The sequence below is a fragment of the Dromiciops gliroides genome, chromosome 2 (genome assembly GCF_019393635.1).
Source record: "Dromiciops gliroides isolate mDroGli1 chromosome 2, mDroGli1.pri, whole genome shotgun sequence".
In the NCBI taxonomy this organism is placed as follows: Eukaryota; Metazoa; Chordata; class Mammalia; order Microbiotheria; family Microbiotheriidae; genus Dromiciops; species Dromiciops gliroides.
This window is the reverse complement of record NC_057862.1, coordinates 417,677,967-417,691,119: the sequence shown is the minus strand read 5'-3', so window position 1 is coordinate 417,691,119 and position 13,153 is coordinate 417,677,967. Positions and strand designations below refer to the sequence as shown.

The 13,153-nt window shown below is 40.7% G+C and overlaps 1 protein-coding gene across 1 annotated transcript in view; it reads left to right on the top strand.

Moving 5' to 3' along the window:
• Positions 1–13,153, top strand: part of PEPD (peptidase D) — a 262,894-nt gene that overhangs the window by 77,803 nt on the left and 171,938 nt on the right. Inside the window, exon 7 of the mRNA XM_043988571.1 lies at positions 7,737–7,781. Within this exon, the coding sequence (XP_043844506.1) occupies positions 7,737–7,781 (45 nt within the window). The remainder of the gene's footprint in view (positions 1–7,736; positions 7,782–13,153) is intronic.

The following is a 13,153-nucleotide window of genomic DNA, read 5'->3' as shown; positions in this document are numbered from 1 at the left end:
ATCTAGTACCTCTTAGTATACAAGGGCTTGCTTCACAACAACTTTATAGGACTTCTAGCACAAGTATTATGATGTCAATTTTATAGATGAGATAAGTCATTTCTGGAAAGGAAAATGATTTAGTCAAGGTTACCAAGGTAGTAAGAGTAGGAGCCAAGGGTACAAGCCAGTTTTCTGGTCCTCCCTCTGTTTTGTATTGCTTTTGGCTGCTGGTAGAAGAAGTCTCTTGGACTTTATTCATTGGTTCAGTCATTCAGTATCTCTTAAACCCCAGCCCTGAGACCATGGGCAAGTCACTTAATTCTGAGTCTCTTTTTCTTCATGTGCAAATGAGGACAACGCAGCCTGTAGTATTTACCGAATGGGGTTGTTATGTATCAAGTATCAAGTACCCACTGACAAGATAATGTAATCATTTAAAAAGGGTTTAAATGCTTACTATGTGTCAAGCCTTGGGCTAAGTTCTGGGGATGCCAAGAAGGACAAAAACAGTCCCTGCCCTCAAGAAGCCCCTAATGTAGCTGGGGAGGCAACATACAGACTAGATGAATGGTGAGGGCCCTGAGTATCTGAGGGAGCCAGGGAAGGGTGGAATCTTGAGCTGAGTCCTGAAGGAAGCCAGGACATTTGAGAAGTGGAGGAGAGGAAAGAGCATTCTGGACACGGGAATAGCCAGAGCTGAGGCGTGGAGGGCGACATATTTGATCATGGAGGTGATAGGGAGATTGAGGGGATTTCGGTGAGGCTGGGGGGTAGGGAGGACGGTGACATGGTAAGACCTATACTTGGTAAAGATAATTTGGCATCTGAATGGAGGACAGACTAGAGTTGGGAGACTGGAGTGGGCAGCCTACTACACAGGCTGTTGTAGTGGGCAGATTAGGAGTGATGAGGGCCTAGACTAGACCATTGGATGAGTTCAGAGAAGGGGAGATATATGTATGTATGTATGTATGTATGTATGTATGTATATGTATGTATATGTATGTATGTATGAATGAGACATAAAGGTAGGGTTATATGTTCCTTGAGGACAGAGACTTTTTTTTTCCTTATTATTTGTATCTCTAGTGCTTAGCACAGTGCTTGGCACATAGTAGGTACTTAAATAAATAAATGTTCCTTGATGATGATTTGTTTGCTTTATTCTACTTTGTTGTAAAAGAGGGTTCTATTCAGAAGGAGTCATTGGGAAATGACAGGCACCCATCTATTTATTTATTTAACCATTTATTCATTCATCCATTTATTTATTTAACTGTCTATTTATCTATTTATTCATTCATTTATTTATTTCGAATTTTTCCCCACCTTACATATAAAAACAAATTGTAACATCAATTTTTAAAACTTTGTGTTCCAAATTTTCATCCTTCCTCCCTATTCACCCCTTAAGAACTCAAGCAATTCAATATAATGTTCAGTCATACAAAACATAGCAGACAAAAAAACTTTAGAAAAAGGAATTAACAACAACAAAATGTACTTCCATCTGTATTTAGGTACCATCAGTTATTTCTCTGTAGATGGATTTCATTTTTCATAAGTCCTTCATTGCATTTGCAGCAGATCATCTTACAATATTGCTGTTATTTTGTATACAGTACGTTTCACTTTGTAGCAGCTCATGTAAGTTTTTCCAGGTTTTTCTGATAGCATCCTGCTCATCTTTTTTTTTTTTTTTAAAGGGAGATTTCCTTGCAAAACACCCATAAGGTTGATTTTTGCAACAGCATTTATATAGTACCTTATACCTGACAAAGAATTGGTGGGTTTTTTTTTAATAAATAAAAAAGGAAACAATTAAAAAGGAAAAAAAATGTTCCTTGACTATTGGATGTGGCAACAGATTGGATATGTGGGGCTCATGAGTACAAGTAAGGAGTGGAATATCCCACCTGGTTGTGCTCCTGAACTCTTCCATCATGTCCCAGGAATCTTTGCATCCTGCAACATCACTTCAGCTCTAGAACTCATATCTTGTCAGTACCTTCTGCCCCTGGGATACTTCCCTCCTTTTGATTAGAGGGGACCTTTCCTCCCAGAATCTCTATTTAGGGAGAAAGCCCAGGTCAATCGCTTCTTCATGCCTCACCCAGCTGCATTCCCCTATGGTAGATACTATCTCCCCTCCCCTTGGTTTTCTACTTCTTTTTGTGTGTTGTCTTCTCCCATTAGATTGTAAGCTCATTGAGGGTACGACCTGTCTACCTTTTTCCTTTCTTTGTATCCCTAGCAGTTAGCATAGTACCTGGCACACAGGTGCCTACCATATGTTTAATTGAGTGACTGATGGAAGTTGTGAGCTCAGGTGATTGTGATGATGGTGTGCCCACCACAATAATAGGAAAGTTTGGAAAAGGGGAAAATTTGGGGGGAAAGGTAATAAGTTCAGTTTTGGACATGATGAATTGAGATGTCCACAGAGACTTCCATTTTGAGATGTCCGAAAGGCAGCTGGTATTGTGAGACCAAGCTCAGGAGAGAAAAGAGCTCTGGATTTATAGGTCTGAGATCATCTGCATTGAGGCAGTAATTGAACCCTTGAGAGAGGAAGAGATCACAAAGTGGGAAAGCATAAAGTGAAAAGAGATGAGAATGTAGGACAGAACCCTAGGAATATTCATGGTTTGTAGATGTGTGACATGGGTGAAGAATCAGCAAAGGAGACTGAGAAAGATCAGTTAGAGAAGACCCAGCAGAGGTCAGTGTCACAAAAATCTAGAGAGGAGAGAGATCTATGAGGAGGTGCTGATCAATGATGTCACGTCAAAGGAGCATGGGGATTGAGAAAAAAGGCCATAAGATTCAGCATTTGGTAACTTTATGACCAATGTAAAGCTCCATGTAAATACCAAATATTATTATTATTATTGGTGTTCATGGGATTTTAGGATCCTAGATTTAGAATTGGAAGGAGCCTTGGGGACATCTACTTCAATCTACAATTTTTTCCAATGAGGAACCTGGGATCCAGGGGGATTGTGACTTGGTTAGAGTCACTCAGGTAATTAGAAGTAGATGTGATTTTTGAATATAGGACCTCTGACTTCAAATCCACTACTCTTTCCACTATATCATGATCCTTTTCTTTACTTTGTTAGATGATACACTTTTACAAGCTGCTTGTAAAGCTTACAGCCCGTGGAGAGATAAGGCATGCCTAGATTGATAATAAACAGTTTTATTTAATAAGTAATATCAGCAAGCTAAAAACCAAAGGGTTATGTGATGTCTTAGGGCAGGGGTTCTTAACATAGGGTCCTTTGTTCTTCTCTACCCCAGCACCCCTCAAATGTCTTTATTCACTTAGCTTAAAGCTGTCCTAAGTCTTTTGGGACACCCTATATAGTTTCCTATGTAAGCCTGTGTATTTGATTTTGAGGGTGGGGGTGGCGAGGCAATGCGGGTTAAGTGACTTGCCCAGGGTCACACAGCTAGTAAGTGTCAAGTGTATGAGGCCGGATTTGAACTCAGGTCCTCCTGAATCCAGGGCCAGTACTTCATCCACTGTGCCACCTAGCTGCCCCTGTATTTTATTTTATATATTTAAAAGCCTTATTCTGAGAAGGGGTCAGTAGGCTACACCAAACTGCCAAGGGATCAATGTGGGGAGGGGGGGAGGTTAACAATATGTGCCCTGAACCCTTGTTGCCAATCAGGAAAGGCTTTGTGTAAAAGATAGTCCTTGAATTGCATTCTAAAGAACAGATAGAAACAGGTGAAAAAGAGGGAGGGAAGAAAGACATTCATAGGGCCTTGTCAAATCAAAGGCACGGAAGTGGGAGAACATACCTGAAGCACGCACAGAGTATTCTAGCTCCATGTTGTCATTGTTTTATTTGTGGCCCTCTTTCCTCGTTAGAACTTGGAGCTTTTGGAGAAAAGGGAGCTCTAGAGAGCTAAGGACACCCCCTTAGGCCTTAGTCCAGGCCATGCCACTGACTGAGCCTGCCCTCTCACCATTTCCCAGGTCTTCACCTACTTTTCTACTGCTCCTGGCCTAACCAGAGCCTGGGACTTCTCTTTCAGGCTGACCAGGCCGTGTATCCTAGTTTCTTGAAACTGCCCAGCCCACTTTAGCAAGGTTCACCATCCTTGCAGTCACCAGCATTTCTTCATTCCATATAGGACGTTGCTTTCCCTAATGTCAAGCTGACATTTTGACTAAACGTGAGACAAAATCTAGGTTGTCTTCTTGATTTATGTTGTCTGCTCTCCTTTCTTCCATGTGACCTGTTTGTTCTTCTCAGAGTTTCCTAGTGTCCTTTGTCTGCCTCTCTTTTATTTTTTTGTGAACAGGACTTTGACTTTCAAAGGTTATTAGTTGTTTTTTTCCTCTTTTTTATTTTTCTTAGTGGGGGAGGATCTGGACACTTTGAATTAAATTATCTTGATTTTTGTCATTATAAATGCAGTGAGTGTTGGCATACTCTCATTGCCACAGAAGAGGCTATGCCACTCCTAAGCTCTCTCCCCATCACATGCCTGGCCTCTGGCCCTTTTCGCCCCACGATTACCTGTTACATTGCTGCAGCACCAATGTTGTTATTTCCTTCTTCATAGTAGCTAGATACCAATAAAATATCCACAAAGATTCTGCTCAGTAGAAAAAACCAAAACCAAAAGTGAACAAGCTATTGTTGTGTTTGCTCATGTTTAACTCCCTGCCTGCAATCGTGGCTATTTGTCATTGGGTTCAGTTCTCTGTGTCTATGACTGAGAATCTGTGACTATGTGTCTGACTTTTACCTTTTGCAAGTTGAAGGTTGAACTGTGGGACATGCAGCTTTTGTGACTGGCACCTTTGCTATATCTGGCTTTGGGGATGCACGTCAGGTTGACGTTTGCTTCCTTTGCTTCATGTTGTGTCCTTTCCTGGCCAGCTCTAATTCCTGATGTATTTTTTTTTACTTGGCATTATGTGCCCTGTAAAGCTTCTAACTTACTTGCTGTGTATCTTGCATCTTTATTAGTAGGAGCAAATGGACTTTTCCAGATAGGAATAAGTTTGATTTTTTTTATATGGGTGACTTTGTGATGGCATCAAATGGTTTTTCCCTTTCATTTTGCCTAAAAAAGCAAGAACTCCTTTTATTCAGTGGGTATTTGCATCCATTGTGATGCCTTCTTCACTCGGGATATTTTCCATGTCCTTCCTCTTTCACTGAGAATACAGCTTGCTGTCATTAGCATGTCCTAGAAGCCACTGGAAGTAGTGAAGAAGGGTATTGGACCTGAAGCCAGAAGAGGAGGGGTTTACATTCCATCTCTGAAACTGACTGTGACCGTGGGAAGGTCCCTTAGTTCTCTGAGCCGATTTCCTCAGATGCGATATGAAGATGACAGCAACCCAGGGTTAGTCTTTTTTTTTTAGCGAGGCAATTGGGCTTAAGTGACTTGTCCAGGGTCACACAGCTAGTAAGTGTTAAGTGTCTGAGGCCGGATTTGAACCCAGGTACTCCTGACTCCAGGGCCGGTACTCTATCTATCCACTGTGCCACCTAGCTGCCCCCCAGGGTTAGTCTTAAGCTCAGAGGAGACAGTGTATACAAAGAACTTCAAACCTTACAGCGTTATAGAGAAACATTAGTTATTATTACGCATCTTACCCAACGACCTTTGTGGGATGATTTCATAGCAGAAGCGATTCTGAAATTGATTGTTGTAGGTCTGCTCATGTCTGAGTGACTCCTCCACTTCATCTGTCCCAGGAATGTTATCATTCTTAGCTTAATTTTCTAAAAATTAAATGTATGAAGTACCGTGAGCCCCTCCAGTGTGTGTTCTGCAAATGGAAGTGCTTGTCATTGCTACGCTTTATGTAATTTTGTAATCTCTGAGGTCATTTTGGCTTAATGCTAATTAATATTCTTGAAATGAAAACCAAACGTTATGACCCTAATTTTAGTGGATCTTTGGCAAGAGTGTCTTCTCTTCCCACTGAGCCATTCACAGCGAGCAGCCAGAAACCCTGGAGGGGTTTTCCAGAGGCATGTCTGAAGATTGTAGTAATTCAGTAGGTGATTAGTCAGCTGTATACATGAATAGAAGTTCTTTGATTCAGAGAACAAGGCTAATATTTGTTTTTAATTTTTATCTTTTCTTGGTCATAATATTTTAAAAATAAATTAGATGCATGATTTACACATAAAGGATGATGCCATAAGCAAATTAAGAGAGCATGGAATCATTTATCTGTCAGATTTATGGGCAGAGGAAGAATTTAGGACCAAAGAAAATATAGAGAGCAGAACAAAATGTAAAATAGATCATTTTGATTACATAAAATTAAAAGTTTTTGCACAAACAAAACTAATGTAACCAAGATTACAAGGGAAGCAGAAAACTGGGAATTTTTGAAACAAATATCTCTGATAAAGGCCTCATTTCTCAATTATATAGAGAACTGAGTCAAATTTATAAAAACACAAGTCATTCCCCAATTGATAAATGGTCAAAGGATATGAACAGGCAGTTTTCAGACAAAGAAATCAAAGCTATCTATAATCATATAAAAATACTCTAGATCACTATTCATCAGAGAAATGCAAATTAAGACAACTCCGAGGTATCAACACAGAAAATATTGGGTGTTGGAGGGGATGTGAGAAAGCTGGGACGCTAATCCACTGTTGGTGGAGTTGTGAAAAGATCCAACCATTCTGGAGAGCAATTTGGAACTATGCCCAGAGGGCTATAGAACTATGATCTATTGATCCAGCAATACCACTGCTAGGTTTATATCCCAAAGATATCCCCCAGAAGAAAAAAAAGACCTATTTGTACAAAAATATTTATAGCAGCTCTTTTTGTGGTGGCTAAGAATTGCCCATCAATTGGGGAATGGCTAAAGACAAGCTGTGGTTTATGATGGTGATGGGATATTATTGTGCTACAAGAAATGACAAGCAGGATGATTTCAGAAAGGCCTGGAAAGACTTTTTTGAACTGATAAGTAGTGAAGTGAGCAGAAGAGAACGTTGTGCACAGAGATAGCAATATTGTTTGATGAAGAACTGTGAATGACTTAATTATTTTCAACAATACAATGATCCTAGACAATCTCAAAGGACTATTGATGAAACATACTATCCACCTCCAAAGAAAGAACTGATATTGATGGAACACAGACTGAAGCATGCTATTTTTCGCATTCTTTCATTTTTTTCTTTTATTCATTTTCTTGTATTAAATGACTAATATGGTAATATTTTACATAATCTCACGTGTATAACACATATCTGCTTGCTGCTTCAGAGAGGGAGAGGGGAGGGAGGGATGGAGGGATAAAAATTGGAACTCAAGACTATAAATAAAAATGTTTATTACTTTAAAAAATTAATTAGGGGCAGCTAGGTGGCATAGTGGATAGAGCACTGACCCTGGAGTCAGGAGGACCTGAGTTCAAATCTGGCCTCAGACACTTAACACTAGCTGTGTGACCCTAGGCAAGTCACTTAACCCTAATTGCCTCACCAAAAAATAAAAAATAATAATAATAATAATTAGATGGAAAATTTAGTAATGCAAAACTTGGAGGGTATTTTGTACCCCTCTTTTGCACCTACTGTGTTCTGTTTTGTATTACAGTTCGTCACTTCTGCTGGACTGTGAGCTTTTACTTAATTAGTCTTTGAATCTTTTCTCATTGCCCAGTCCAGGGCTTTGCACATCTTAGGAACTCCATAAATATTTGTTAATTGAATTGATGCATTTTGTTGTTTTTTTGACAGGTTCAAAGTCAACAATACCATTCTTCACCCAGAAATTGTGGAGTGGTGAGTGTTCATTCTTGAATTTAGTTACTTCTCATAAGTGGCCTTCTCCCTCCCATCCTTTCCCTCCCATCTTTTCCCTAGGCACCAGGTCTGAGGCAACATTCACTCTTTAGCCTTTGCCTCCAAATAGTCAGCTTCCAAAATCATGTCCAATCCAGAGCTTAAGGAAGAAGCCAGGTGGTAACTGGGATCAGAACTTCATGGGAATATCAGTCAAGTTCAAGGTGTAAGGCAGAAGTGAGGAGCTGGGGGGATGGTTGACCAGAGGTGGAGGTTTCAAATCAAGGAGAAAGGCCTGTCTATAAGAAATCAGGTGGCATACTCCCGGAAATATTGGTAAAAAGACTGTTTACCCTATCACCAGTGTGTTGGGGGCTAGTAACACCTTTGCTCAATCCCTAAAGTGAAGCAAAAGTGGTGAGAATCTCCTAAAGAGAAGAGTAGTACAGGATGGCCGTCCCATCCCAAACCAAGTCCAGGCCCCTAACAGTGGGCACTTAACACCTCTTATTGAAATTTCTCTTGAGAATAAGGCTATTTGAAATGACTGGCTGGAGTTCTTTAATAATAGTTTCTTTTTCAAAAATTCCTCCTAACTTCTTTACCCCACTTTTAACCCTGAAATGACTTTGTGACTGCCAGCACCTGAAATTCCCTCCCTGAGCCAGAGCTGCTCCCTGGACCCACATCTTGTCTCAGTGCTGGTGGATCAACAATGTCCTGTCAATATTTCCTTGACTCCTAAGAGATAAAGTATTAGGTCATGCTTCAGAAAGAAGTGAACTTTAATTCTAGCTAAATCCCATGGCTCTAAGATGAACTTTGCTTCATAAGAATATATCCTAATGTTATGAAAACGAGCACCCGAAGGAGAAATGATTTGACACTCATTGCAAACAGCAGAGTTTTATAAATGTCACATCATTATAGCTTCCTTTGGGATGGGTTTTAATGGCATGGGTCCTTCGCTGTTCTCGTGACTGTAATAATTCTCAATGAAATCCATTGTAATCATCGTAATTGCCTGCCCAGAAATGAGAGTGATGCTGGATGGAGCGAGTGTTGATGTTTCTCCCTAATTATGGGAGGAAGTGAGGCTCAATATGAAATTGCCTTTCCCATGATGTCGATTACAACTTATTAGTGCGTTCAAATGATACCACTGTGTCCTATTGGTTTTATTTCTTCTCTCTCTTTAGAAAGTGTGATTGTGTCTAGGCACTTAGCTCCATTTAAACCCTAAGCAATTAGTACAGAACTGGGAGTCAAGAATCCTGGGCCCTACTTCTAACTCTGCTACTGATTTTCTATGTGACTTTGGGCAAATCCCTTCCCCCTCTCTGGTTCTTTTCCTCACTATAAAATGAATGGGTTGGACTAGATCTCTCAAGTTTTTGCCCCATTTCTCTCCTTCCTTCCACCCCCTCCCCCACCAAGTGAATCATTCATTAATTCTAATCAGAAACTCTATATTGGCTTTATAAAAGTAGCAAAGCCTTCGGGGCAGCTAGATGGCACAGTGGATAAAGTACTGGCCCTGGATTCAGGAGGACCTGAGTTCAAATCCAGCCTCAGACACTTGACACTTACTAGCTGTGTAACCCTGGGCAAGTCATTTAATCCTCATTCCTCCCCCCCCCCCAAAAAAAAAGAATAAAGTAGCAAAGCCCTTTGAACAGTGGACCAAACTTATTTTTAGTCTTCTCAATGCAGCCCTCCCCAGGACTGGCTGCCTTAGGTAACAGTGGCAGGGAGGGTTTCTGAAGGGGAATAATAATTGAAGTTTTTCCTACTCTGCCAAAGAGATACTACAGTTGTATCTCAGTATCAGTACAAAAGGGTTGTAGGAAGAAGAGAAGAGCTGAATAATCCAAACCAGCAATGAAACAAAAAACCATTTCTCTCTGCCTGGGCCATGCAACACCCATTTGTGCCACCTTATTCACTGTGTATCTCAAGCATGAGGTCAGTTCTCATCCTCTGAATATGTAACATGATGTCTGAGGCAGACAGCACCATAGGGACACATGTGAACCTTGAGTGGGATGGAACCCTTGCTTTGCATGGTAATCTGGTCCACAGAGTGGATCATGTCATGCAGATGCTGGGAGACTAATGACATTAGAAAGCATGCTTGCAGCCATGTACCTAGTTTGTAGGTGACTCATGCAGCTGAAGGAATTGGGGACAACAGGGCTATGGCACTGAAAGAGTGTCTACTGCTGGACTGAACTTGAGCAGTGGTGGGTACATGGATTTTATGACTCACAGTCCTGGTGAGCTGATAACATTGTTGGCCTGGTTTTTATATGGTGAAGGACATGTTCTTCCTCAAATGAGCAAAATAGGTGACCCATACTCTGCCCCAAGAAGGTTTTGTCATCATCATAGTTTCTGCTCTGTATTAGTTACTTGAGGAGCTCCTTCCTCTGCCTTGGATCCGAAATGAATGCACAAAATTTGAGGCCCTTAGTGCATTTCCTGACCACAGAAACCAGTCTGTTCCTGCTTAAAGTACCATTGTATTCCTCAGTGCTTTGCCCCCATGGAGCCCAAGGTCCCAAGCAACTCTGGCAGGATTGAGCCTTTGACTCTGCGAAGGCCTGGAGTTACTGTCTCACCCATCTGTTTTGCCACTGGATACCATTTTGCATTCAAGTTGGGGGAGAGATGAGGCTTGTAAAAGTGCCCAGGTGACAGTCCAGATGACAGACCTGAAGTTGCTGCTGATATATTGGGCTCTACAATATGGCTCTTCATGTTAGCTGTCTGCACACCTGTGCATGCACTAACCTGCAGTGGCTCAGAATTTAGAATTTCTCAAGAAAGAGCCAGAATCATCTGCAGGCATCTGCTTCCTAGAGCAGCAGAAGCTTCGTTTTTACGTTTTTGCCATTCCAGTGTGATCCATTTCCTTGTGGCAACTGTTTTATTATACTCCATTATCCAGAGCAAATGCCTTGTGATTTCCTTTAAATTCTAATGTAATCATATTCTTCCCCACAAAGATGAGATCATAGCTGATAATTTCTTCTCTTAACATGGGGATTATAGTTTCAATGTGTACAGGTCTAAAGTTGAAACTTAATAAGAACAGAATTTTTGTTTTTGTAATTTGGAATATACTTCTTTTTTGCAAGATTAAATTGTTCTAAAGGGAAGGGGAGGGGGCAGTTAGGTGGCACAGTGGATAGAGCACTGGCCCTGGATTCAGGAGGACCTGAGTTCAAATCCAGCCTCAGACACTTGACACTTACTAGCTGTGTGACCCTGGACAAGTCACTTAACACTCATTGTCCTGCCTCCCCTCCCCAAAAATAATAATAAAAATAAAAGATACTTTTTTCACTGAATAACAGCTCAGTCTTCTGGTTTACAGTTCAGTGCTCCTGGAAAAATCGTAGAAGGATGCTAGAACTTGCTGCAAGAATTCTAGAATTTTTAAGTGAGTTTGTTTTAAATGGAATCATTCTATTTTTAGAGCTGTTAATTGAATGAAGTGAAATTATTCTGAGTATATTAATTAGGCAGTTGGGTAAGATGCATATTTCTTCCTACCTGCTTTTTCCATGTCCATAACATACCCTGAAGTACCAACAGAGCTTAGCAGGGGAGAATTTATCAGGAGGTCTGTTAGCCTCTGTGATTTGTCACTTGGCCCAGATAAGAAGAGAGTGACTAAATATTTCTAGGTAATGAATCAGGGTTTTGTTGTGGGTTCAGCTTGACCTCCATTGCATTTTAGGGAATCATTTAGAATCACAAAGTGCTAGAGCAAGAGTGAATAATACAAGAAGGGATTTGCCTAAGGTTAGGCTTTTTAAAATCTTAAAAAAAAAACAAAACCTTTTTGAAAATTGTAATAAGGTTATATTTAACCCACAATGAACAAACAAACAAAAACCAACCAGAAATCTGATTCCCCAAGCATTCTACATAACTGAGGTTTTACTCTACATCAGAAAGCAAGAGACAGGACAGGTGGGAGAAGAATAATTACCTATGAAAGCATGGCCCATATAAACCCGTAATTAGGATTGTCCAGTAAAGTTGAGGACGTAAAAGCATTGAAGTTTATGCTAAAAAATCTGAGATCTGCTTCAGAAGAGTCCAAACCATCAGGAGCTTGAGGCCCCTCCATTATCCACTTGTCTGCTCTCTACCAGAGTCCTTTGCATTGCAGCAAATGAAAATCTTGCTTAAAAAACACATACACATCAAATTTAATTCATTTTCATAAGACCCTGCTTTCTTTGTAAGGACCATTGGATTATGCTTTGCATGCATGCCTATTTGCTCATGAGAAATGGACCTGGGGAGCTCATCTTTTTCCATCCCTGCTTTTATATAGCTTTAGTCTTCAGTTTAGTTCTGTTAGTCACTAGTGAGTTGCAGAGCGGGGGCACAGGTGATTGCTGAGAGACCCTCCAGTTACATAGGTGGTTGGAGCCCATATGGGCAATGTCCAGCTCCTTTCGCCTTAGCCACGACTTTGAGATCTTCCTTTTTTAAAGTTTCTTGGCTCAACACAATATCACATTAAGTCTTAATATTTCATCTTGTCTTGCTGCTGTTTTAATCATTGCACCATTCATGCCTTCTTTAACTGATGTCTTAATTCTACACTTAGGCCCCAAGGCAAGTTTGTGAAGGGAGAACATTTAAAGTCTCCCAGATAAATCTCTGCCAGATTCTGTTTTTTATCTTCCCTCCTCATGGCAGCTCATGCATCAGATGACCCTAAAACTTCCAGGTTTGAGTGGATTTTGTTTTTTCACTGCCTTAGCTTTTGTGCCTTGTGGCTTCTTCTCTCAAACTTAGAATCATGGAATGTTCAAGCTTGAAGAACCCTTCATGCTCATTTATCTCAGCACCCTCATTTGCAGACTAGGAAGTGAGCTTTTAGACATGGAGTCACTCAGCCAGTGTAATTTAGAACTTAATATGAGAACCAAGGCTAGGACCCTAGTCATATGCCACTCTCCCTCAAAAATTTCAGTGACTCCTTATTATTACCCATCAAATAATATTCCTCAGACTCCTTTGCCAAGCATTCAAAGCCCTGTGCAATCAGGTACTAAGAGACCTTGCTGATTTTACTCATTCCATTCACCAGCAGTGCTGAGGTAGGATGGTAACATGGAAAGAGTCCTGGATTCGGAACCTTGTTTTTAAATCCTGGCACTGCCATTTATGACCCATGTGACTTTGGGTTAGTCACATTACTTCTTTGGGGCTCAGTTTCTTCACTGTCAAAATAAGACTCAAGTGGATGTTTTCTGAGAGCTGTGCCACTTCTAAGTCTATGACCCTGTGACACCTGCACTTAGCCCTTCAGTCAAACTAAAGTGCTGTCTGTCCCCAAACATGCT